Genomic DNA, 27,453 nt, shown 5'->3' with positions numbered 1-27,453 from the left:
CGAATTTTTCTTGCCTTGATGACTGATCTTTTACCTGTGAGGACCAGACAAAGAGCTCTTTGGGTGTAAAGGATTAGAACTGTCTCCAGGAGAAACGAAATGCTAATAGATTCACAGAGAGAATGAATATTGCCTCTGGTATTTAAGATGTACATTTTTGTAGTTGAGAACTTTTATCATCGCCATCAAATTATTCCAGATCTTTTTCACTTCTGCAATGTGAGTTCTTATCCCTTAGAGAATAGGGAATGTGTTTATCTCTTTTTCAGCAGAGAACGAAATTAAGTAATAGGACTAGACAGATTTGTGGTTATGTAATGAGATTTGTAAAAGAATATTGATCCCTTCACCTCTAGGTCACTGCTTTGTTGCCACGTTAGGTCATTAGAGACACAAAGCTACCATACGATGGCTGTTCATCAACCTTTGTGGAACAGGTGATCTTAGAGAAGTTTTCAGCAGACAAGTGTCCATCTCATACAAGATTCGATCCTTCATGGCATCTAGAATTCTGCCTCCAACAAACATTCAAGCACGTTTAGCTGTATACACGAATAGTGCCATGTGACTTAATATTGGAATGAATGATGTGCCGGGGAACTAATTATATAGTTAAAAATTGCTTGATCTGTGACAGAGTGCTCAGCCCATGCAGAACCAAGCCCCTCAATAAACCCTCTTGGTACTAATTTAAGCCCAAGTGTGTATTTCCAGCAGAGACCCCAGTGATTAAACAGCTATGAAAAATGATTTATTCTTTTTTCTCTTAGAAGTAATCCTTTTGTATTTTCATTGAGGGATGTTGGTAGGGCCAGTTGGTGGTGATTGAAGAACATCTGCCAAGCTCATGGGGTCTGATTCTGATGCTACACTACCAGTTTAACATTCATTGACTGACTTCTGTTGAATTATTCTTTATTTATGGCAGTGTCAGTAAGATCAGAGCTAGACTCATTCTGTTTCTAGACAGAACTTCAGTCCCCAGCACTGGCTATCAAGCAACTTAAATGAACAATAAATTCATATGTAGAAATCATCTTAAATAGTAAAATAAATAATTGTCCTGCAAGGTTTATCCTAGAAATTGGAAGGCGTGAATGAGATCAACGTAGCAGTGAAACCTGTAAAATGTAAGATATTAAATACAGCTCTGTTAAGAAAAGATTCTATGTTATCTATAGCCTCACAAAGGTGAAATTCCATCTGTTAATGATGTTAGCTCCCTATGGATAGTGAGCTCTTACTCTCTAAACTACAACTCCTGCTTTGAAACCTGTAGTGTATCAGCGGGGATCCTTTCCCCTCTGGGTTGGTGGAGACCAATCCACCTCACTACAGCACTGGACATCTCTCATGGTTAGGGGAACTTGATAGCCATCGCACCACCTGTGACTGTCCCACCATCCAGGCAGAGCTGTAATCCACTGGGGTCAATAGCCTGCAACTGGGCAGAGAAGAAGATGCCCCTTCCCCACCCCACACAGTCCAGGTATGACAGCAAGAAGCCAGAGGTTTGGGCCTGCATTCAGCACCAAGCATAAAACAAAGAGTCAATATGCTCCCTTAGCTGGGAGTAGAGGACAACTAAGACTCAGTGGCTCAAGCCTATATTCAGGGCCAAATGGCACAGGTGTTGGGCATCCTAACTCTGGCAGATGGCCAATCAACACAGGTTTCTTGGCCCAGAGACGGGGACACTGCCATCCCAGATCTGGTGGTACAAGAGGGATGCAGCCTGCCCACACTACTGCATTGCAGCACAGAGCCCTCCCAGAGTCAAAGTGCCCCTTGGTCAGTAGGTATCCTGACTGCAACATGCTGTCTGGCTCTTCTGCAGTAATGCAGCCAGACAAGGGTCAGCTGTCCCTGGGCCACTTCTGAACTCCTCTGCCAGTTGCACCTGGTTCTGTAGAGGGTCCTCTGAGTACAGTCAGTAAAAAGCCTGTGGCAGTCTTACCAGCTCTTCCATATCTCAGTGAGCTGTGGGGTCTGGGAGCTCTGCAGTTTCCCAGTTCAGGAGCAGGCAAATGGTGCCTGCCTGTTTTGGTGGCAGTTCTCCAGCTGAGCACTATTCCCCACCTTTTATACTTCCTGTTCCACCCCAAAATTTCCCAGGGGAGGGGTGAGCACTGCTTGGCTCCACCCCAACAGGATTCACATAGTGTCTTTTCTCCTCTTAGTCCGTGGGAAGCCATTCTGTCTCACTACATGGACAGAATGCTGATGTGATACAAAGAATGTTGTTTAATAGGTTTTGTTCAGATTTGAAAAATGTGTCAGGGCAATAGGGGTTGTTTTTTACTGTCATGTGACAAGAGTGAAAAGGAAATAGAGAGGCAGTTAGTAGAAAATAATCCATCCCATCTTATTGTTTGATAGTGATGTGATTTCTTTATCCCCCTTTTGTCATTAATTTTCCAGGGAGAAGATCCATTACATTCGGACAGAGGGTACACATGGGCTTGAAAAGCTGTCCTGTGATGCAGATTTAGTAATTCTACTGAGGTAATCAATTCAAAATAGAGTAATGTCACTCATGTTATGCAGAAAGCTGGCTAGCTGTGTACGCCTAAGGTTTGTTGGCATATTTTAGGTAATTGACAGAATGTATCAATCTAAGGCTTTTTTGAGATTACACAGAGATCAATGTTTCCTGATAGCCAGCTGCTTTTCATAATAATTCAACCACAATATATGTGTCAAATCAGAGTTTACAGAAACCCTAGTCTCCACTGGGACAATGAACTTTACCTTCTTGCCCTGAATGGTAAGGGGTTGATTTTTAAGGATCCAACTAGAAATGACATTTCAGATTTTCCTGTGGCATTTTTAGAGACAGAAATGTGTTTCACACCTTTTTGAATAAGTATCGCATGCCACTGATAGGAATGTCAGTTATGACACAAACAGTATTCCCTATAAGGCTACCTCACATTGGCTACATCTGCACTAGCCCCTCTCTTTCAGAAGGGGCATGGTAATGAGTGAGTTGGGAAGATATTAATGAGGTGCTGCCATGAATATGCAGTGCCTCATTAGCATAATAGTGGCTGCATGCAATTTGAAAGTGCTACTTTTGAAAGGCCCCCCCCCCCCAGAATTTGAAAGGGATTTTTGAAGTCCAGGGGTCCTTTCAAAAGGTTCCCGTCTACACTTTCAAATCCCATGCAGCTGTCATTATGCTAATGAGGCACTGCACATTCATGGCAGTGCCTGATTAGCATCTTCCCAACTCGCTCATTACCATGCCCTTTCTGAAAGGAAGGGGCTAGTGTAGATGTAGCCGTTAAGAAAGAGCTGAACTGCAACAGAATGAACAATTACTGTTGTGTTATGGAGACAATGCCTCAGTTCTGTAGGCAACTTCTGGAGGCCCAGTGGAATTAAGGCTTTAGAGCTCAGGAAAATTTGATTTATATGGCTCAACAGATCAAAGGATTAGATTACTCTGCAGTCCTGTGTTTACACTAAACCATATGACACCCAAGTTGACTTTGATTAGTGTAACACAGCCTATTCTGTTTAAAACAAGAAGTATTCAGCTTGCTCTGATGACCTGTAGCTTGATGCGGATGGCCAGAGAGTGATCCAGTGGCTATAGCAAAATACACGACCAAGACAAATCGTAGTTAAAAGGGAAGCAATTTATCTATCAGTTTGTGTAACCTGTTCTCGCTTTGGACCACTGGGTCTGGGTCGATACTTGCTCCCAACTTCAAAGGGGACATGTTAAGCAGGGCAACAGGAGATTGCTAATGAAGTGCTGCGGTGAATATGCAGCATTTCATTGGGCTAATTCTCCCCCACAGTAACTTCAAAGCATCAAACTTGAAAGTGCTGGCATGCGTGTAGCCACAGCCATTTCAAAGTGCCCACTTCGAAGTACCCACGGCTATATGCATGCCGACATTTCAAAGTGTGATGCTTCGAAGTTGCCGCAGGGGAGAATTAGGCTAATGAAGTGCTGCATATTCACCACAGCACTTCATTAGTAATCTGCAGTCGTCCTGATTAACATGCCCCCTTCAAATCTGGGGGCAAGTGTAGACAAGCCCTGGATATCACTGCTTTTACTGTTGCCTCAAAACGTTGGCTCATCCATACAGTATGGCACTGTATTGACATAAAAATGCCTAATGAAACTCACTTTATTATTCTAAAATGAAGACTTTGCGTCTTGAAGCCATGTCTGCTTGGAAAGATCACTCTTGTATGCATCTGTAGGTAATGATCATTGTGTTTTTTAAGTCATGATCAAATGAAGGGCTGCCCAAATAGTTGTTTGTAACAGAATTCCATTCTAACAGATTCTTGTGCTTCTTTGTGTGTAGTGAGTATAAACAGGGCCTGTCTCTCTCTATTTTTTTTTCCTTTCAGCCTCTTTGAAGAGGATATTATGTCCTACATACCCCTGCAGGCTGCCTTCCTCCCTGGTTATAGCTTCTCTCCTCGCTGTTCACCCTGCTCTTCACCTCAGAACTCCCCAGGTAAATTGAGGGAAAACTACACAAACTGCTGTTCTCATCGTACTTCTCCACCTGATAGTCATAGAAGGGCAAATATCAACTGGAGGAAATGTTGCAGCTCATTGACCTCAAAGAAACTGACAGATTAAACCATTGAGAATTGTCCCCAAACAGTTTTTCTGCAGGAGTGTTTGGTGAATACACAGAATGCTGTCACTTTCATTTGTCTCAAGGGACACTGATGCTAGTGGCATAGTGAGGACCAGAGGTTGTCTAAGAAGTAGAAAATATTGTCACGGGGGCTCTCAAATGTTTAGGGGAGATTAGACTGAGAAGGGGATTGTGTTCTGAGTCTAATTTATTGACATGTAGTTACATTCTTGAATATGAATATTAGATGGCAAAAGCACAGTGCAAATCACATATATATGACAAAGATTCAAAACTCTAGTAAACAGTTGTCGGCCAAACTTAATATTCCACCAGGCAGTGTTTTGAGGATGGTTCCTTCTCCCAAGATTGACAGATTTCAAGGCCATGAGGAACCCGTAGATCATTTACTCTGATCTCTTGTATGTCACAGGCCAGATAATTTTAGCTCAGTTATCCTGTATTAAGCTCAACAGCTTATGTTTGATTAAAGCATGTTTTCCAGAAAGGTGTCATTCATGGAAGATTGGTTTCAAGTGCTGTGTATCTCTGCAATATTGTCTGTACTAAGGATATTGAGCAGCAGGTGGCTCCCTTTAGCTAAAACCCCCAACCACAACTCAAAAGGAGGTTGATATTGTCTGCAGCTCCACCATAAAACTTGTCATTTTCAGTGACATCCCGAAAATGCAATCTTAAATCTTGTTGGCTATTGTCAAAGACACCTAAACTATTTGGATATCTAGATCCTACAACAGTTAATGGGAATTGGGTGCCAAATCCCCTGGTGGTTTTGCAAATATCGATCTTAATCTTTTTGTGGAGAAACACTTTGTCTACCCTGGGGAGAGCTTCGAAGATTTTCCTATTATTACCACCAGATTCACTGATTTCAAACAGGGATAAGCTTCAGTGCGAATTATGGTTTTCATTGTCCATAGCAGGGATTTGCACCTGTACAGATTACTGATATAATATGAGCAATTCTCTGATTTGCATGAGATTTAAACATTTGATCAATATCTTTACTCATCTGTGTGTTGAGAAACATACAGTGGCTTTTAATGTGCTTTGTGGAAAGATGGTAATATGACAGATATTGGTTTCAGTGAATGTATTATTTGTTCAGCTTTACTACTTATTACAGCAACCCAAAATAACTTGTTATTACTTGTCTTGTGTGGTGTAACAAATATGCTGACAAAATGAAGAGAAGCTTCATCAGGGATTCTCCTTGCACACTGTATAAAAGTGCCTTTCTGTTTTATCATCTGAGTCAAATAGTAATATCCTTCTCCTGCTACAAAGGAGTCTTCACAGATATTTTGTACTTCAGCTAAATGTATTTTTTTCCTTCTTTTGGAGGCTTTTCTGCCAAAATTTCTCAGAAAAGGACTTGTTTTCACTGTTACCTCTAAAGAGATAGGGAAATGGAATTTCATGGATCCCATTTTCTAATACGAATTGCTGTGGTGCTCTTTTGTAAAACAGAACTAATTGGCTGCTTTCAGATTTCATACTTCAAAACAAAACAGGTCCTGAATTGCTGAAAATTGGCTCTTAATGGCTACATCTACACTACAGCGATCTGTTGACAGAAATTACTGTTGGAAGGGATTTTCAGGCAGAACTTCTGTCAACAGATCATGGTCACACACAAAAGCAGATTGAAAAAGCAATCCACTCCATTGATAGAGAGCGGCCACGCTGCCCAGCCACTCTCTCAGCAGAGCAGCCAACCAGAAGCTCCACAAACAGGGCTGACTGGTGAATCAGAAGCTTTGTCAACAGAACCCCGCCCCCACTGCCCCAAAGTCATCTATGTGTCTTTTTTGTCTACATAAACTGTCAGGAAAGGCGTTATTCCTCATAGCAGAGAGGCAGAACTTTGTCGGCAATAGTGCCGAGTTTTGTATTTAGACACTCCATGAGTTGTGTTGACAAAACCCTGTACTGTAGAAGTAGTCAATATGAAAATGTGAACTTCTTACTGACAGAAACCCTCTCTTGCACTGAAAGTCTTTACTATACAGAATGAAATTAACCAGGAAAAAACCCACTTCCCAGTCAGGTGTCGGACCTCATAGAAGTGCTAAACAGAAGTGTTGCATTGGATTCAAAGACTGAATTCTGCCAGATAATGAGATCTCCTGTAAGCAGGTGGAGAGATTTTCAAGATACCACAGAGGGTCTAACTCCTATTGATTTTCCATTTAAGCGAATCAGAATTGAAGACTCAGGAAGCACAAAGGGAGCACAGCCATCATCCTGGTAAGATGATGCAGCTGTCCAGAAGTATTGGGTACCACTGAAATATGTCAACTGATGGCTGCATTAATGTCAAATAGAACATGAAAATAATGACCACAAAGGAATTCTACATGCACCAATAGAAGTTCATATAATATTTGTGACTGAAAACACCGGCTGTATGAATAAGACCCTCTTTTATGGATTTTAAACTCTAGGACTTTGCTCTTTACCTATCTAGGATTACAGCGAGCTAGTGCAAGAGCACCCTCTCCATATAGGAGAGACTTTGAAGCCAAGCTGCGCAATTTCTATAGAAAACTTGAAGCCAAAGGATATGGGCAAGGTCCAGGTAAAATTAAGTGAGTATTATGTCAAATGATTAAAATAATTTGACATTATGCAGCTTCATCTTGTCATTGTAGCCATGAATTAGAAGATTGACCTGATGTGTCTGGAGTCATGTCATTATCATCCATCAGGAATGAAACATTACATGATGTCTCTAGGAAAAGTGTGTGTGTACAAATACACATACCACACACAAATATGTAAGCAAGAAAGTAGGCCAACAAGAGGGTTACATCTGAGGGGTTTACCTCTCATGAATCCATTTGCTCCTATACTCCTCTACTTATTTTAAGAGGTGTTGCTACACCATGTGTTCTAGGCAGTAATGGTACCGAAATAACATGTTAGATAAATGTGAATGATAGGGTATTCCTACATGGCAAAATTATTTCAAAATAGCAGATGCACAAGTGAGTGTCTATACAACACACCCACTATTTTGAAATAATTTCAAAATAACAGATGCCTTATTTTGAAATTGGTAAACCTCATTGTACAAGAAATAGCATCTATTTCAGAATAGGTATTTTGAAGTAGGGACTGTGTAGACAGTGAATAGAGCCTATTTCAAAATAACCCATAGTGTGTCCAATGGCTCTATTTCAGATAGGCTCTATTGTGTGTAAAGGCTCTATTTCAAAATAGCTGAATGTTATTTCAAAATGTATTTTGTGTGTAGCTGCACTATTCTGGAATACCTCTTCTGGAATAGCTTATTTAAGAATAACATTGCTGTATAGCCACAGCCATATTGGGCTATATTCTGCTCTCAGTTACACTACTACAGTTCTGAAGTCACTTCATATAGTTTGGGTTTACTCTGAGTTGTCGTGTCAATGTAACTCCAGATGAAAATTTGGCCCTGATTGTTAGGCATCATGGGCTTGAGTACCTACTGCTCCCATTGATTTGAACTGGCAATGCAGGGGATCAGCACTTCTGAAAATGGGGACTATTTATTCTCCATTGCACCTAAATATTAGTTAGACTAGCTCCTTTTTCACTTTGTTAGTATAGTTTTGAAGTCTGACCCTGTAATTTTCTGTCGGTTAGTTGCGGAGTGCACATTCCAAACAGCCTGGTAGCTGGCTTGCCTCTCTGCACCATTTTCCATGGATAGTTACAGTAATTGGCTAACACACTGTATGCTTCTAAGGTATTTCCTGGGCATCTGGTTGAATTCAGACATCAGGCTGGCTTCTTACCAAACCACATGTGTTGTGGAAAAATATCTGAAAACCAGGCAATTTATTCTAGGCAAATGTCATCATCAAACTATTCTTGCACTTTCTAAGGAGCTGTAGCCATTGGTTATCCCCTTCAGAGTCCTGCCAAAGCAGACATTAAGAACATTTCAAAAGGACTAAGTATTGTTACATTTCAGCCGTGTATGAAAAATAACTTCTTGTATAGAGGATATTTTTACAATGGTCCAGGCTCTTAAGTAGTCTTTGAAACACTGGACCATTGATTAAAGATGCCTTGGAGAACAGATGTGGCCATTTAGTGAATACAGGTAAAGACTGATTCTCCCCTTGCTTACACCAGTGTATCATAAAGGTAAATCCAACGTGATATCAAAATTGACCCTACGAGTGCTCTGACACCATGAAGTTAGAAAGGCCATGGGTCCATCTGCAACTCTCAGTTTTGTCCAGAGGTGTGAGGGAGTCTTTGGGGCACAGCAACATTTTGAACCAATTTACTACTTACACAAGAAATCCATCTTTCAGTCACAGAGTAAATTTTAACTAATCCTCCCACTCCCTGCAAGGACCCAATAAAAAAATCAGCCCCTGCACAAGCAAGCATAACTTCATAGACTTCAATAGAATTGTACTCTCTTATTCCAGGGGTTAGTGTTGCCCTTTAATAGCACCTATTTATCTTTATTTATATTTAATAATAGCATCTCTCTCTTTCCTCTCCTCAAAAATTTCAGATCACTCTGATTAGCAAGATCTTTAATAATATGTTCTTTTGCAGGCTAATTATACGGCGTGATCACTTGCTGGAAGGCACCTTCAATCAGGTGATGGCTTATTCACGCAAGGAGCTTCAGCGGAACAAACTCTATGTCACATTTGTTGGAGAGGAAGGGTAGGAAACTATTATAGAGTGTGCATTCAAACAAAAAAGCAGGAAAGTAGCACTTTAAAGACTAGCAAAATAATTTATTAGGTGAGCTTTCGTGGGACAGACCCACTTCTTCAGACCATAGCCAGACCAGAACAGACTCGATATTTAAGGCACGGAGAACCAAAAATAGTAATCAAGGTTGACAAATCAGAAAATAAATTATCAAGGTGAGCAAATCAGAGAGTAGGGGGCCGGGGGGGCGGGGAGAGTCACGAATTAGATTAAGCCAAGTATGCAAAAGAGCCCCTATAATGATACAGAAAATTCGCATCCTGGTTCAAACCATGTGTTAATGTGTCAAATTTGAATATAAAAGAGAGTTCAGCAGCCTCTCTTTCAAGACTGTTGTGAAAATTCGTCTTCATTAAGACACAGACTTTTAAGACATTAAGCATGCAAGAGTATGCATTGTGAGACAGCCATTCTGATCACATTGAAAAAAGACTGAATCTCTCATTGGCCGTGTCTACACTAGCCCCAAACTTCGAAATGGCCATGTAAATGTAAATGGCCATTTCAGAGTTTACTAATGAAGCGCTGAAATACATATTCAGCACCTCATTAGCATGCGGGTGGCCGCAGCACTTCGAAATTGATGCGGCTCACCGCCGCGCGGCTCGTCCCGATGGGGCTCCTTTTCGAAAGGACCCCGCTTACTTCGAAGTCCCCTTATTCCCATTTGCTCACAGGAATAAAGGGACTTCGAAGTAGGCGGGGTCCTTTTGAAAAGGAGCCCTGTTGGGATGAGCCATGCGGCGGCGAGCCGCGTCAATTTCGAAGTGCCATGGCCGCCTGCATGCTAATGAGGCGCTGAATATGTATTTCAGCGCTTCATTAGTAAACTTCGAAATGGCCATTTACATGGCCATTTCGAAGTTTGGGGCTAGTGTAGACACAGCCATTGTGTGTTAGGGTAACTCTGGAGAGGTGAACTGGTCCATATAAAATTAAAAACAACCCAAACCTTTGCACATCGTAGCATTTGTTCATGCTAAGCACTTCTCTTGTTCTTTCTGTCTGAGTTCTTCTGAAATGTTAACTGATTAAGAGGCACCTATCCTGGTGCCATGGGTATTAGTCCCTAGTGAGGGAAGTGAGGCACTGGCCCACTATCCCACACAAATCAATATCAGGTTGTTAATCCTCCTGTTGTTAATCCCCCTTTTTATCTGATAGCTTTCGCTGCCTCTTCAAAGTGAATCTTTGTTGTGGCTGAAAAATGGTCTCCTCCTTCACCCTAGATGAAGTGAGAAGCATAAATGCTATTAGAAGAGCCATTGTTACTATCAGCCAGAAGCAAAAAGCACTGGAAATCTCTCCAGGCCTTCTTTCCCTATGAGACTTCCTCTCTGATCTTGGAAACACAAGATGTTCTGGTAGTTCAGATGAGATTACAGTAAACAGCTGAGCTTTTGTTTTTTATCCAAAACAAACTTTGCAAATGTCACCCATTAACACTCCTCTTGTCAACAGGTATGCTCTGCATGAGGTTTCATCTGAACACTTTAATTAAAAGAAGAAATTTTGAATCTCTCCAGTGTTTGAAAGAGTGAAGGCTTGCAATCCTGTTTTAATTGTGGTGTGCATACAATCTCTTACAAGAAACACAGAAAAGATTTAGGGACATAATGGAGATACAGTTTCAGTTCCAAAAATGTTGGAACAGCTGGCAAAGTGCACAGCAATCACAACAGATTAAATCTGCTAAGGTAGATCTAGGAAAGGCTTGGGTAGAGTTTAGTTCGTCTGGAGATACGCTAGATAAAGTGAAAACAGAGTAAATCACCAGTCAAAAAGGGGGTTATTTGTAGTGCTGTTGACATTATGGATTTTATTAACCCCTTAGTTTGTGAACTTCTATGGATATAGACTAGCATGGCTCCCTCTCTGTATCTATGGAGTTAGTGTCATTTAAAAGAAAGATCTGTTTTAGCAAGTTCTGGCTCTGATTTCGCTGTCATTTTACCAGGTGACCAAGAGTAAATCACTAACCCTTCCTTTGCCTCAGTTTACTCATCAGGAGAATGGTTCTCATAAGCTAACAGTGGCCTGTTTTATGAACTTTACTAGGTACTTGCCCTGATTTCCAGTAGTTTCTACTGGGTTTGTCATAGTATCCTGCAAATCATGAAAAATCTAACTCATTGACATCTGAGGCCAAATCCTGTTTTATTCCATTTAATCCCTGTGAAGATCCTGCTGGAACCTTTGTTGTTCCTGGAGGCATCCTAATGTGAAAAGCCTCTGTTGGGGAGGTGAGCAGATTGTAACGGTGCAAAGTGCCCTCAGTTACCATGTGCTTGGCAGTATGGGCAGCATAGGGGGAGACAGCACAAAACAGAAATGGGAGAGCACTGGCCGTGGAGCTAATGTGCTGAATTAGTATATTTCCCAGTCCTAGAAACCTTCATAGTGTTTGGTGACCATCTGTCCCATTTTGGCCAGGACAGACCCATATTTCAGGCAGCAGGAAGACCCAGATTTATGTTAACAGAAGGGCTAATTGCCCTGAATTCAGGCCCCCTGCTGAGCTGCCCTTTTCCCCCCAGTTAGTGTTGGTGCAGCCGCTGGCTGGAGAGCACATGGAGAGCATGTACTCAATGGCCATGCATACAGGCTGGAGAGGGAGCCAACAGGGCACCCTGACATGGGGGTATGTTAGTGCTTGGCGGTAGTATACCGGGGAACGGGGACACAGCTGCTACCCAGGTCCCAGCTCCCTGTGGCTCAGGGGAGCTGCACCAGTGTGGTTGCCACCCTGTTCCCAGCTCCCCACAGCTTGGGGAAGCTGGGAGCCGTACCACCGCAACTGCCAACTGGTTCCCGGCTTCCCGCAGCTTGGCAAAACCGGGAGCTACACCAGCATGGCTGCCACCCCATTCCTGGCTCCCTGCAGCTTGGGGGAAACCAGGAGCCGCACTGGCACAGCTGCTGCCTCCTTCCTGTCTCCCAACAACTCAGGCGTGGGGCATCTGGGGAGATCACCCATAGGACGGCAGCCCTGTTCCCAGCTCCCCATGGTTTGGGGTAGCTGGCAGCTTCACCAGCAGGCCTAGAGCCCCATTCCCAGTGCCCCAAGCCATGGGGCAACCAGGGAGGTCCCCTCAGGGCAGCAGCCCCATTCCTGGCACCCCCAGGTTTGGGGCATCAGGGGAGCTCCACCGTGAGGCATCAGCCTTATTTCCAGCACCGCGAGGTGTGGGGCAGCCAGGGAGCTGCACTTGCTTGGGAGCCAGCCCCCCCCAGATGTCCCATATTTGGCCTAGGGAAATATGGTCACCCTGTCATTCCAGGATTCCTGTGAGGTGTTTCAGAGAAGCAATCGGGTTTAATTTATAACCCCTTTGCACCAGCCATAGTGAAACTAGACCCATATCTTTAGATTATTTGAGACAGATTTTTATCTAGTGTGACTCAATTGATTTCAGTAGTGTTACACCAGAGAATAATTTGATCCAATCTCCTTTACTGTGATGTCTTGCATCTGCTAGAAGTTAAAGGGCCATACCAAAATGTGGCATTGAAGGTGGGCAAGATTGCTTTGTGCCTGCTTCCAAACTGAATAGCTATGTCTTCGTTTTTGTTGACAAAACTCGCGGCACATCCACACTAAACGTGCGTTCTGTCAACATGCTGTCAACAGAACTCGGCACTTTTGTCGACAGCCTTCTGCCTCTCCCCCATGAGGCAGAACACCCTTCTCAAAAGAATCTGTCGACAAAAAAAAAACCGTGTGGGTGCTCCAGAGGGCTCTCTGTCGACAGACAGGGCTTTGAGGTCACCGGGCAGCCCTGTCTGCTGTGCTTCTGGTTGGCCATTTTGTCGAGAGTGTGGCCGGGCAGTCCAGCTGCTCTCTGTTGACAGAGCAGATGGACAGAGAGAGCCGCTTTTGTGTGCGGCTGCAATCTGTTAACAGAAGTTTTGTCGGAAGATACCTTCCAACGGTAACTTCTGTCAACAGATCGCTGTGGTGTAGATGTAGCCAATGTGCCCCTTGCAATTATGCTACTACAACTTCAGCCTTATTACAGATTATCTGATCCAGCTGCAGAATTGTGCCCTCCTTTGAATTTGTGAAATGTAAAAAGTAACGCCAGTCTCAGAAACCAATTTGGCATTAAGTGATTTGTGTCTGCAAGTGATTCTTTCTTCTTTCTTATTACCATTTGGAGGTTTATAAGACTAAATATAACAGCTGCCTAACATTATTGCAAGACAGTCTGTTTTTAATAAATCCATCTGGGTTGGGGATTAATACATTCATGATACATTTTCAAAATCATGTAATTTTAAAGGAGAGGTTTTTTTTAAAAAAGAAAGAAATGGGGCGTGGCCCTTTAAAGAGAGAATTCATAAACCCAGATAGCACACCTCAGTTTCAATGCAAATGTCCCTCCACAAGGTATTTAATAAACTTAAAAGCACCAGAAAACTAGTCCATGTTTACCAAGTGAAAAATCACCACACCAGCTTACAGGAGAAGGAGTTGTGTTAGGGCCCAGTCTTGTTCATCCTTGACCTGAGGGATCACAAACCCACACCATGTGAACGTGCCCAGAGTTTGACACCTGGGGACTAGAAAGTGCTTCGGGTTACTTATTCGTGCAGGGACCAAGAACCCTCTTCTATTCTGCTGTGTGAGCTCCCCAGACCATGAATCTACAGGTTCAGAATGCTGCAGGTGATGCAAACCTGCTTATAGCCCCCTGCAAACCAAAGAATGGGAGATTGGTATTGGCAAATTATTACCATGTGGAACAAAGGGGACATAGGAGGAAACTGTATTCAAGGATGTGTCAATCATGATACCTACCAGGAATGCTACTCAGCTGCCATGGCTTGCTGAGGTCTCTTCCTCAGGTCAAAACATAGTCCTCGGAGAGGAAAGTTAGCATCAGCAAACATATTAGAAATTGTTGTCTGCAAGTAAGACATTAGCCAGTGCAGATGCAAAGCCTGAAATGCACACAGCCAAGAATGAGACCCATTTTATCTGAATTTCTTTTCCAGGTTGGACTACAGTGGTCCCTCCAGAGAGTTCTTCTTCCTTCTGTCTCAGGAGCTCTTCAACCCTTACTATGGCCTGTTTGAGTATTCAGCCAATGACACTTACACTGTACAGATCAGCCCCATGTCTGCATTTGTGGAAAACCATCTTGAATGGTAAGGTCTGCCATATGAATGGTAAGCAGAATGAAATAGTCCAGTAGGATCCACAGGATGAAGGGTGTGCATGTTACAAATATTGTCAGTTTACGTCAGGTTGCATGTAAATCCCATTTCTACCATTGTTACAGGGAAGATTCTTTGGAAATGGGGCAGGAGGAAAGAGAGAAAGAGAGAGTGCCTGTGTTTAGATCAAATAATAGGATCTGAAAGACGAGGCGTTGTCAGTCCTCTTACTGAAATGGATGTTGTGATGCTAAGGCATTATCTGTGCCCATACCTGTGTGAGTGCACAAAATGCAGTGGGTCAAGAAGATTCACTTTCCTTTATCGGGCTGTCCTTACACCCCTGTGCAGAAACCAGGTATAATTGTTATTCTTCAGGAGAACTCAGCAAGCTCAGAGGCCTTGGAGTGGCCTGGCTGTGGCTCTGCCCACCCAGGGCCAACCAGCCACCCGGCTTTGTGTCAGGACACTGAAGCCCCATTTTGGTTCCTATCAAAGAGTGTGTTTGTGCTGTCTCTGCCTGCCTGTGGCCCAGTCCCTCCAGGAGCTCCTACTAGGGTGGAGTATCTGATGCTTCTCCTTACTGCAGACTGTGCCTGAGCAACACACCTTAGCCCTATTTAATGTTCTAGCCTCTGAAATAGCTCAGTTTTTATGTGATGGCTCCAGCAAAAATGGCCTCTCTTCACTGACAGCATTACAGGTTGAAAATCAGTTTGCTGTTTCATTAGGGTGGCCATCCATCCCATTTTCGATGGGACGGCCCCGTATTTTGGGCACCATTCTGGCGTCCTGATTTTATTTTGCACAAGGGGCTAATTGCCCCATATTTCACGGTGGTTCACTGGCTTCCCCCACCTGGGGGAGCTGGGAGCCAGACCATACAGCCACTCAGCTGCCACCCAGCTTCCCTCAGCAGGGACTGGAGCTGAGCTGGGGCCAGGGGGAGCCAGAGATGTTGGGGGGGGGGGTGAACTGGGGCTTCAGTGGCATTGAATCCAGGGCCTGGGCGTCGGGAGTTGGAGCAGGGCCCAGGGCTGTGGGGCTTGGAGTGGGAGCCAGCATTGGAGCCGGAGCCCTGGGGGGGTTGAACCGGGCTGCAGAGAGGTTGGAGACGAAGCCAGGGCCAGGGGCTTTGGAACAGGGCCGCTGAAGCTGGGGCTGGAAGAGGGCTGGATCCACAGCCACAGGAGGTTTGAACCGGGGAGCAGGGAACTGTGGCCGCAGCTGGGTTGGAGCTGGAGCCCCCCAGCTTCCCCCAGCTGGGGCAGCCGAGAGCTGGACCTGTGTGGTGGCAAGGGCTCCCACTCTCAGCTCAGGGAAGCCAGGAGCTTTGCTGGTGGGTTGGCAGCCCTGTTCCTGGCACCCAAGATAATGTGACCATCTGTCCCATTTTGCCCAGGACAGGGGTCATTCCCGATGTCCCCATATTTGGCTGGGGAAGGTACGGTCACCCTATATTTCATGTTTGTTTTTATTATGGGGGTACAGATAGGATTCTGATCTTCTCAGTTTAGCCTCTTCATTTTTCTACCTTTTGGGAGCTGTTTTCTTTTTATTAGTTTCTGATGTGATGCACTGAACTATAAGCTGCTGATACCAAGCTTTATTTGTTCACTGTGGCTGCATCTACACTGCAACATAAACTCGAATTTATTAATATCAGTTTTGTAATTCTGGAATTTATAAGTTCGAATTTAACCATTATCACTTCCCAAGTGCTCCTCACAAAGTTGACTCATTGCTGCCACACTCATATTGGCAAACACCAACTGTCGCAGTAATGCATTGTGGGAACCTATCCCACAGTTCCCTCATCCGCGTAGCATTCTGGGTATGCTCACTGGTCTTTGACATCATGTTCCCACATTGCATTTTCCTCATTTCCCTCCCGTGCTATGCAAATGTCCATTTTTCCCATTGGAAAGAAGGAAAATTAGGGCAGCCACACAGACAGCAAAAAAAGTTTACACAAATGTCTTTCTTCTGTAGCTGAATTGTCAACTGGCCATCCTGTGAGTGTGAAAATATAGTGAAAATAATACAGGGACCCTAACTGTTTTCTCAGAGTTAGAAGAAAGAGGATAGAAAAGTCTAGAAAAAAAGATTTTTGACTTAATTGAAAATAATACAGGAACCCTGAAAACATGAAGAAAGAGAAGATAGGAAAGTTTTTCAGAAAAGATTGTTTCTGAGGGGAGATTCTTTGGCTTGCTGGTGCACTATAAGGCTTCTGTGCAATGACTGTGTTCTCAACTGGCCATCCACTGAGTGTCCCCCTCCCAGCATTGCATGTGATCCCTGAAAATAATACAGGGGCCTGGGCTGTGTTTTAAAGTTAGGAAAAAAGAGTATAGAAAAATCTAGGAGAAAAGAATTTTTGACTTTCCCCTTCACTACACAGATATTGCCAACATGGGTGATGGCAGTGAAATATCATACACTGAACTTATAATGCAAACAGGAATCTCAACTAGACACCTCCCCTGCCCCTCTGTTTCAGAGGGGGTCAAAGCATGAAAACAGACAGCAGATATTAACAAAAAGATTTTATAACTGAAATATAAAACCAACAGGTGCCTGCAATGGACAGCAAGCTCCCAAAAATATTTTTGACCGGATGTTGGGGTGGGGAGTTGCTGTGCTCTGCAGCTGCTGAAGTAGCTGAAGTAGTCCCCTGACCATCTGACTATCTTAACCACTGGGTAAGACTGCCCCACAGCGGCAGGAAGCCCCAGTGGTCTCACAGTATGGGGACGGGGGTTTAGTGGGGGGCCAGTTGAGGTGGTCATCTCCGAGTATCTTAGCTGCCAGGGGAGACTTCCCCCTGGCAGCAGCAAGTTCCCCTGTATCTTAGCTGCGCGGGGAGATTTCCCTCCCAGCAGCAGCAAACGTACCCCACCCCCCATGTATCTTAGCTGCCAGGGCAGATTTCCCCCCAGCAGCAGCAAGCCCTGCTATCGGTGTGGTGGGGTTCAGAGGGGAGCCAGTTGAGGTGGTCCTTCCCGAGCATGTTAGCTACCAGGGGAGACTTCCCCACGGCAGCTGCAAGCCCCCTGAATATCTTTCTCACCCTTGGAGCCCTATGTAAAATACAGTTGTCCATGGCTGGCCTAGTTCCTAATGGTAGCAAAGTTACACCCTCCATCTGCTTTTCAAGCATGACCAACGAACTCCAGAGTTCAGTGGCTGCAGCTATGAAAAAGATATATTTTGTTTTCTATGTACTGCACCTTTCCAATTTCTAAAAATTCTTCCTATGTGAAGAGTTTAGCCGCCATTTTGTCTTCATAGGTCGCACAGTACAGCCTGCTGGATAGAAGAGACACTGGCCATTTCTACACAGGCCACTTTCTTCGAAAGTGGCATGGTAATACATGGCCCGAAATATGCTAATGAGGCACAGATGCAAATTCCCTGTGCCTCATTAGCATACGGTCACGTGATTTGGAGTCCAGAAGACCATTTTTCCAGATTCCAAAACACTGTGTAGAAGCACGGCCCCGGGAAAGCTTCCAGAAGGAAGTCCTTCTTCCAGAGGCCCCTTCTTCCCGAAAATTTTTGGGAAGAAGGGGTCTCCGGAAGAAGGACTTCCTTCCGGAAGACCCCCCCCCCGGAGGATGCACTTCTAAGCAGCGTTTTGGAGTCCAGAAAAATGGTCTTCCGGACTCCAAATCACGTGACCGTATGCTAGAGGCACGGGCAGTTTGCATCCGTGCCTCATTAGCATATTTTGGGACGTGTATTACCATGCCACTTTCGAAGAAAGTGGCCTCTGTAGAAGTGGCCACTGTGTGCTCTCTCCTACATTCCTTCTCCTCTGTTTTGTTGGTCTCATAATGTAAAATGGAGTTAATGTAGACTGAAAGTACTTGGTTGATCTTTCTGTACAGAAAATATATAATACAGATATAGATATCTCAAGACATCACTGGCCAGAAGGATGAGTCATTCATTGCAAAGGGAGGGCCTGGTGAGTAGCAAAAGGACTGTCACCCAAAATGTGGGAGGTTTGCATGAGCGCAGGGAACAATAACCAATAGGGGTGCTGATCAGTGACAGCACTTTAATCCTTGATTGTGTAATTCGCTGACTCCAAAATTTTCTGATCAGCCTAATTAATTTCATAGCTGATTTTTAGACCTGCAGACAAGGATGTCAATGGGGCAGTTGCTTCTGGGGCCAGGCATTTCAAAAGGGCCTGAGCACTGGCTGCTGCTGCTGCTTTGGCAGTGGCATCCAGAGCTGCTCCTTTGAAGTGCCACAGCAACGGTGCTCCAGCAGCCCACGGGTGGGCATGGGGGGAGGGTTAGGACCCAGTGCTGCCGTTGAGGTGGCAGTGAGAGCTAACAGCTGTTATCCCCACCCAGCTGCTCTGTTATTGCAGCTGCTCCAGATACATTTGCTGTGCATACTGACAGACATTGCTGTTACTATAAAGACAATATTTCACCTCCTATGCATATACATATACATATACATATACATATACATGCAAGTCCAGTTGACTGTACTGTTAGTTCTAGGTGTCCATCTGAGGCAGAATTTGGATCCAGCATTTTAAAATCCAAAGAATGGAATAAATCTGTTAAGAGTATATAGACTAATATATCTGGGGGTAGGTTATAAACCTGCCTGGACTTTTTTTAAAGATCTCATTATTGCCCTAATTTGGCTCTCAGCAAAGTTCTGTTGGTAAAACTTCTATTACTAAAATTCATCTATGTGAGGGTTTGCTATGCCCCTCCCTTTACAATAGTATCTTAGCTCTGGGGACAGTAATATTCCTTTAGATCCCAAATTTGTTTTGAAATGCCTAATTCACTGATGTATGTACAGTGGCTTGACACCCTCAGCTTTAAGGCCCTGGTTAAGTGTAAAGTATTAATATCAGAGTCTGGTGGACAGTTTAGCCACAAAAAGTACACAGTCACAGATTGCTTCAAGTGTGAGGTTTTTCTTGAGGTGTTTGCCTTATTTATGGCTGACTTTCAGAGGTGCAAACAGCTTATCTTTTACATGGAATCTGTCCTTTGGCTCCCTTTTCATTTCAGAAATATTGCAAGTCCCATATAAGAAAATATTAACTATTGTCCATGTGGGGGGAATTGAGAAATCCACATTTTCTCTCCCAGCCAAAATCTTTCAGTTCTGTGCCCAGTAATGGCTTATTTCATGCCTTGTTCCCCGTATAAACAATATTTCAAATCCAGAATGAGCACATCAAAGCACAGAGTAGTCATGCATATGCCAAGTGAAAATAGAGACATAGACTGGAAAATATTTCTCATTTATGGAGAAACTGAGATTTGATATTTTTCCTACAAGCTTCCACTGAATAAGACTTTTTTTTCCAAGGTTTTGTGTAAATGTTGTATACACAAAACTAAGAGTTATCACACATACTTATGCTTAAAATTATGCCTGTGGAAAGAAAAGCTATCTGAAAGAAATCTAATTAAATCTCTTTCTGGAGTGAAGAAATGTAATGAGATTTTTAGCTGCATACAATAGATTGCACCTAGGATCCATAGCCATATTGATTCTTCTTAATCCATGCAACAATGAGTCATTATGTCTTATCTAGTCAGCCTGTCTAGCTTCCTGTCTGAATATTTGTAAAGCAATAAATGAGCATGATGTTTCAGTGATATATAACAGTTGCACCTGTACAGGCTTCAGAAGGCAAAAGCTTCCCATGGCTGCTGAAAATAACGTGGCACGCTCACTGAAGAAGTCCCTCTTTCCCCAAATAATCTAATCAAGTCCAATGGCATGCATCTTCTACCATTTTGACAGAAAGAAAATGATTGTAGGAAACAACATACAAAGATTCCTCTGTGTACTTGACCAAGTCCATGGGACAGCTGAAGTGGAGAAAGCCAGTGAACAATCCATCCCAAGTTTTCTATCAGACCTACCAGGAAAAAGATCAGTTGGGAATGTTGCAGAGTACTTTATTGACCTGCAACAAAGTGGGATATAATATTCATTCATCCTCTAGTTCACTATTATAATGCTGATGTGACTGCTTAGCATAATCATAAGAGGCTCCCAATAGTCTGTGACACAAATTCTTTCTTGCTTCCCTGTTATAATTTCTTTGAAAGAATTTTGAACTGGTTTTCAGTTTTACTGGTTCACAGTGGTGCATGGTTAGTCATTTGTTCATGGGTATACACAGTTGCTTTTGCTCTGGTGATTTTCCTGACTTTCTTATGCCTGTCACATTTAGATGATGAAGCTCACATGGTTAACAGAGTGCAGAAACACAAGGCATTGAAGTTTAGCAATAGTCATGTGAACCATCAGTGGAACAGTTACACAAAAACAAAACAGTTGTGGTAGGATCAAAACTTCCTCTGATCTAGGGATGGGAAATTTATTTGGCTTATTTTTAACCACCCTTTGTAAATTTGGAAGTTTAAGTTATGCTCCAAAGATTATTCAGTTTGATTTCCATAGAGTTTTCCTTCCCTGTTGTTTTCCTTCCAGTAAAGGAAGGGAACTTTCTCTTTGTTTCCCCATTTCAAGATGACTCTTCTCATACAGAAATTTCTGCATATTCTTTCTTCTAATTTGACTTTGTGGCAGTGGGAAACAGAAAACAGAAAACATCCCAAGTGTGCTTGAATGGCTTGCAGCAGATTGACAGTGTTCCTTCAGTGGCAGTGGTTTGTAAACTTAGAAATAACAAGACTTGTGCATGTGCACAAACACACACATATAAACACACCTTGGAGTCCTTGCTAGACATGAAGGTACAGTCCATGCCTCTCACTGTGTTCCCTCTGGGCCTGATTCTGCCACTCTTATTCAGGTGGGTAATGCCTCACTCTCTGGATAGTCTCATGAAATCAATGGGACTTTTTAAGGAGGAGGGTTCTTTTCATTAGTCAGGCTTGCTGAACTAGACTGCAATTCTGTAATCAGATCTGTGAAGATGGACAGCGATGCATTTCAACAGATGCAAACCATGGGAAACATGAGTGCTTCTTCATTGTTCATGTGACTACCCACACCCTAGAAGGATAATTTAGCTATAGTTCAGTCATAATATAATTGAATTTCCATTTATTGGAATGGAACAATGCATCATTTTCTTAGTTTTAAGAGTGGCCATTTATCTCCTCATCTCTGCTGTCAGAACTCAGTCTGAGGGCATGTCTTCACCACACTGGCATTGACCCAGCAGGGGTTGATCCATTGGGCACTGATTTATCACATCACTGAAGATGCAATAAATTGATCTCTGAACATGCTCACGTCAATGCCCAGACTCCAGCAAAATGAGAAAAGTAGCTGGCGTCGAAGGGAGAGCAGCCCCACATTGATCTTGCCATGTGGACGGTACTGCCGTAGGTATGTCAACTTCATAAACTATGCATAGCTGAAGTAGACTGATGGTAAAGGTAAGTGCAGACAAGGCATGACAATTCTAACAAGGACACTTATCTTTTCAGACAGTGAGCATGTTTGCAGGATATGGGCAGATGGAAATCCTGTTTTTCTTTCAGCCTATTTACAAACATGCAATAAACCCATAACCATAGTAACAAGGAAAGTCCTGAAAACTGGGTCTGATTCTTCTTTCACGGCTGTCTCACTCCAGTGTAACACTGGGCTTCAATGGAACTCTGTCCTATCACCTCAATGAGAAAACTTGAGCAGGTCTAGAAGTCTACAATAAGTGATTATATTTCCACCCTGCTTCCAGAAGCAGAATCAACTTGATTTGAACATTTTACTGTTAAATATATAGGGCTTCTGTTGATTGATAGCTCAGTGGTTTGAGCGTTGGCCTGCTAAACTCAGGGTTATAAGCTCAGTCCTTGAGGAGGCCATTTAAAGTCTGGGGCAAATAGATTTTAAAAAAATATTGTCAGGGATGGTGCTTGGTCCTGCTGAGAAGGCAGAGGACTGGACTCAATGACCCCTGAAGGTCCCTTTCAGTTGTATGAAATAGGTAGCTGTAGGTAAGGTGTGTAGAGTACTGATGTACCAGAACCTTAGGGTGTGTGTCCCCAGTATGGCGCCCTCTCTGTGCCCAAGCAGTGCCTTCCTCATCTATGCTTCTCCTTCAGGCTGTGTAATGTCATACTCCCTCCCACTGCCAGAGCTATTCTCTGCCACAGTAAAAGGCTCTGACAGAGAAGAGGCAGTAGGGAATTTGACTTTCCCTGCTGTTTGCCCCCTGCCAGAGCCTTTCACTGCAATGTGTAACTACACATCCTAGTGTGAACATAGCCTGCTTTTAAATATGGCATATATCTGCATATATATTACACTCTGCTGTAAATGGAACCCAGATCTGAGCTGACTTTTTATCACTTCTGTTTTCGTAGTCCATTTCACGTCTTGTGCATTAGGGTTTTAGTTCACTGTCAGTTTGTAAATATAAATCAGACAGAGCAATTAAAGGAACTAAGGGTTAGCCAGTCTTTTCCCAGAGGACTATGAAAGGTATATGAGCAGACAAAAATAAGACATAAAATGTCATCAGAAGACCCAGAGGATGACATTAACTTAAAGCATGTTTGTTTTCACAGTGGGTCAATGACAGCATTTTTGACACAATTAAGCATTTGTGGACTTCACAATTACTAAATTACTAGTGCAGTTGGAAACTGGTACTGTAATGCCATGGCTACTTTATAAATATTTAGAATGTGCTAAAAATTCCCTCAGACTGAGGTGATCTCTCAAACAGGTCCTTGTTATATATAGTCCATGTCTACACTAGCCCAAAACTTCGAAATGGCCATGCAAATGTCCATTTTGAAGTTTACTAATGAAGCGCTGAAATACATATTCAGCACCTCATTAGGATGCGGGCGGCCGCAGCTCTTCGAAATTGACGCGCCTCGCCGCCGCATGGCTCGTCCAGACGGGGCTCCTTTTCGAAAGGACCCCGCCTACTTCGAAGTCCCCTTATTCCCATCTGCTCGTAGGAATAAGGGGACTTCAAAGTAGGCGTGGTCCTTCTGAAAAGGAGCCCCATCTGGACGAGCCGCACGGCGGCAAGCCGCATCAATTTCGAAGCGCCACAGCTGCCCGCATGCTAATGAGGTGCTGAATATGTATTTCAGCATTTCATTAGTAAACTTCAAAATGGCCATTTGCATGGCCATTTCGAAGTTTGGGGCTAGTGTAGACACAGCCATAGAGGCTTTTGATGGGGGTATACAAACTCCAGACTTGAGAGCAATGAGTTAAAGAACAGCTTTGCGCAGAGCTCACGAGAAGGCAGGCAGTAGAAGGAGTAGATGGGTGTTCGGAGCAGAAAGCATTGCCTGAGAACAATCTCAAGGCTAAGAAAGTGACTGTGCAGGTCAGAGATGTGATTGAAGATTCTATGATGTACTCTGTGAAGCTAAAGAGACTGGGGTAAGAAGTGGTCTTGGAGGCTGAGGCCAGCTGCTTAGTATCCCATGGGAAAGAGTGGGCTGCACTGCCCACCACTTGCTCCTGGACTAGAACATTGGTTAGAGGATGGGCCCAGGTTTGCCTACCCACTCTCAGAGGTCCTTAAAACAACAGGAGCCTTCACCATGGGTGAGGTCCCAACTGGAAAAGATCTTCACTATTCAAGGGCCCAGACCCCAAAGTCCATGTGCTAAAGGGTGGGACTGGAGAGCCTTGGGGTGGGAGCATTGAAGGACAGGACTGTGCTTTCAATGGGGAAACAATTAGCTAATCAGCCCCGACCACTAGGTAATGGTGATGGTGGACGATCACCTTCTACAAGGCTGAAATCACTTAGATAGTGGAAGCATTTTGGAGAATGCAAGTCAGTGGTGAGCAACCTGCAGCCCACTGAGATTCTATGTATGGCCCAACAGACATTTTGTTTACTGTTGCCCATTCGCAAGGTTGCTAGATTCCTCTGGGTTCCAGCTGCGTAGTTTTTTCCTACCAGTATTACTAAAATGACATGCACATAAAGCAAGGGCATGTGAAGTGAGGTGAGTGCGGATTGCACACAACATTGACTCCCATTAAAGCAGAGCTATGGTTCAATCAACACATCCGACAGATTCTAGGTGTGCAAGCGCAGGTAGCAAAACTACCCAATCCCAGGAGACCATCTTGATTATGACAATCTTACAGCTCACTGAGGTGAAGGAAGGCCACTCATGTGGCTCACTTCCTAGCCTAGGTTGCCCATTGCTGATGTAAGGGCTGTGAACAACCTCTGTGCATTTGAGTTAAGATGGGCCAAAGAAAAGTGGTTTCAATACACTAGCTGCATTGGTTTCAGTGAAGATAGATGTATTCACACCAGCTGAGGGTCTGGTCCAATGTCCCTTCCTTTACTTCTTTGAATTTGTCCATGGATGTATCCATTTGTACAAGCACGAACAGTCAAGTACAGTAGGTTGATTCAGGCAACCACATACTTTGGGTTATAGGAGACAAGGAAGTAAAAATATCAAATACAATAAATTAGTACTGAAACTTTTATTTATTCAGAGAAGTCATTTGCAACTCACTCAGCATCTTCTTCTGTGGTTGTCAGCCGGAATTATACCATGTGTCCTCGATTTCCAGCTGCTAACCCAGAGATGTGCAATTTTCACCCAATGCAACAGAGTCCGGAAAAAAAAAGGCCCTGATTTCTGAGGACTCTCAGGCTTAGACCAGAACAAATAATTGATTTCTGGGGAGGGGGCCTTGGGTGGGTGTTGTGCTCCTTGACATCCAAGCAGGTTTGGAGGCATCGGAAACGTCTCTTGGAGTGGCTGAGGACACTCTCAACTGCCATGTGTACCCTGGCCAATGGGGCATTGAATGCCTCCAGGGAGGGGTCGCAGTGGCCAGTGTATGGCTTCATGAGACACAGCATTAGGGGATAGGATGTGTCCTCCACCAGGCACATGGCCATGTCCACATCCCTGACCCTGATGGTATGGTCAGTGAAGAGAGTCCCAGTCTGCAGCCTCCGGAACAGGCTGGAGTTCCTGAACACACAGGCATCAGGCGCCTTCCCCAACCACCTGCCGAAGATGTCTGTTAACTGTCCCCAGTGGTTGGTCACGGCCTGCAGGATCACCGAGGAGTATCTCTGGCAGTTCGTGTAGCTGGATGCCCAGTGTTCTGGGGCATGGGTGTGGATGTGTGTCCCATTGATCGCGCCCCCCACGCCCTTGCAGCTGGGGAAGCCCTGGGTGCTGAACCCCTCGATGCTGGTGTCCGCATCTGCCAAGTGGATGACTCTGCGCAGCAGGATGCAGTTGATGGACCTGACCACCTGTGAGTGGAGGGATGAAGCAGGACTCACTGGGGTGTCAGGGCACCCGCTGGTTCCTGCCCCCAGATCTCCCTGTCACCAACAGTGACCTCCTGCACTTGCACCCAACTCTGGCTGGGCTTGACAGGAGTGGGACGGAGGGGACCCTCCCATGCAGGAGTCTCACACCACCCCCATCCCCCAGTTCCCTAGAGATGACTGCCCCATCCTCCTGCCCCTGTCCTGGACCAGTGGCCTGAGACCTTCCTACCTCCATGAGCAGGACCCTGACGGTTGACCTCCGTATGCCACACTGGTTCCCAATGGGTTGGTAGCTGTATGTCCTGGCAAGTTTCCAGAGGGCGATGGCGACCTGCTTCTGCAGGGGGGTGGCAGTCCTCATATTCGTATCCTATCACCTCAGGGCAGCAGCAAGCCACTTGCAGAGCTCCAGGAAAGTGGCTTCATCATGCTGAAGTTCTGGAGCTATTGCTGGTCTCCCCAGAGCTCCATGCCAATGTGGTCCCGCCAGTCTGCACTGGTGTCCAGCTACCAGGTGGCACAGGACACAAGCTCCGGTCTACAGCGGGCTCCAGCTGCTTGCTCCACTCCCCCAGCTACCACAGGAGGGTCCGCCACAGAGTCTCAGGGTCCGGTTCCAGGGACTGGGGAGGTCAACCTGTACAAAGTCCTACATAACTTGCAGCAGGGGCTCTAGACTGCCCAGGATCAGTTCCACTCCAGCTCCATGGTGGGGTGTGCAATTGTGTCCTGCCACAGGGCAATCAGAGTGTGCGGTGGAAATGCTGTGCTGTCCCTCACAGAGGTAGGCAGAGGAATCTGAGGAGCGGCTGTCCAGGGAGGTCTCTTTAAGCACAAGCCTCAGATAGCCTCCAGCAGGAGCCATGGGAAGAAGCTGCTGATCTGACGCCCTGCCTAGGCTGCATCCGAGTGGCCTGAAATTTGAGTCGGTGTCCAAACCCTTTGGGAGCTCTGCTTCGAAATGGCCAATCACTATTTCGATGTGCGTCTTGTGTTTAGACACGTTGTTTCAAAACAAGCTATTTCAAAATAGAGACTTCCAAATAAGGCTGTCAGGTAGACATAGCCTGTATGGCACTTGTCAGTCATGTTGTTCAACATATAACTCGTGCATGGTTAGACTCTATCTATTGATGAGGTTAGTGTAAGAACTTGTGGGGAATAGACACTTATATCTCATCTTTAGTATAAAACTTAAATATGGACTGTTAAATATGTCCAAACCACTGCTTAAAGGGGAAGTCTGGAATTTTGTGGGGGAGGGGCAGTTTTAAACTGTCCTGCCCCCTCCCACCCACCCAACCTACGTTCCTTCCTTCTGGGATCCCCCTGCACTCTGCCGGTGTGCTTCGATGTTCAAAAGCCCATTAGTCCAGCCACAAGATGGGCTTGCAAACCATGAGATTTATGTAAATATAATACTTCTTCAGTTCTTTACCTTTCCTTTGTGCTGTATGAGACATTTGGGCGCAGTTGAGTCACTTTTCTCCGCATCCTGGATGCAAGCAACTTTTTTTAAAACACATGAAAGATGAGAATTTGCTCCTCACCATTTGTCTTCAGGAGCAGGGACCAAGTAAAACACTATATATTGCAAGACTTTTGATAAAATCGCAGGAACACTAACACTGTCGTATCTCTTTATTTCCAGCA

At 44.4% G+C, this 27,453-nt stretch overlaps 2 protein-coding genes across 3 annotated transcripts in view; one reads left to right on the top strand and one right to left on the bottom strand.

The window, feature by feature from the left end:
- COA1 (cytochrome c oxidase assembly factor 1) overlaps positions 1 to 27,453 on the bottom strand; it is a 210,530-nt gene that overhangs the window by 8,482 nt on the left and 174,595 nt on the right. The window lies entirely within an intron of this gene.
- Positions 1 to 27,453, top strand: part of HECW1 (HECT, C2 and WW domain containing E3 ubiquitin protein ligase 1) — a 343,912-nt gene that overhangs the window by 286,893 nt on the left and 29,566 nt on the right. For both annotated transcript variants that reach the window (XM_074988069.1, XM_074988070.1), the window contains 5 exons: positions 2,422 to 2,505; positions 4,378 to 4,487; positions 7,108 to 7,228; positions 9,204 to 9,317; positions 14,367 to 14,519. In XM_074988069.1, coding sequence (XP_074844170.1) covers positions 2,422 to 2,505; positions 4,378 to 4,487; positions 7,108 to 7,228; positions 9,204 to 9,317; positions 14,367 to 14,519 — 582 coding nt within the window. The remainder of the gene's footprint in view (positions 1 to 2,421; positions 2,506 to 4,377; positions 4,488 to 7,107; positions 7,229 to 9,203; positions 9,318 to 14,366; positions 14,520 to 27,453) is intronic.

Source organism: Carettochelys insculpta, chromosome 2, assembly GCF_033958435.1.
Source record: "Carettochelys insculpta isolate YL-2023 chromosome 2, ASM3395843v1, whole genome shotgun sequence".
In the NCBI taxonomy this organism is placed as follows: domain Eukaryota; kingdom Metazoa; phylum Chordata; order Testudines; family Carettochelyidae; genus Carettochelys; species Carettochelys insculpta.
Note: the sequence above shows the minus strand (reverse complement) of the source record. Positions and strands in the feature narration are given on the sequence as shown.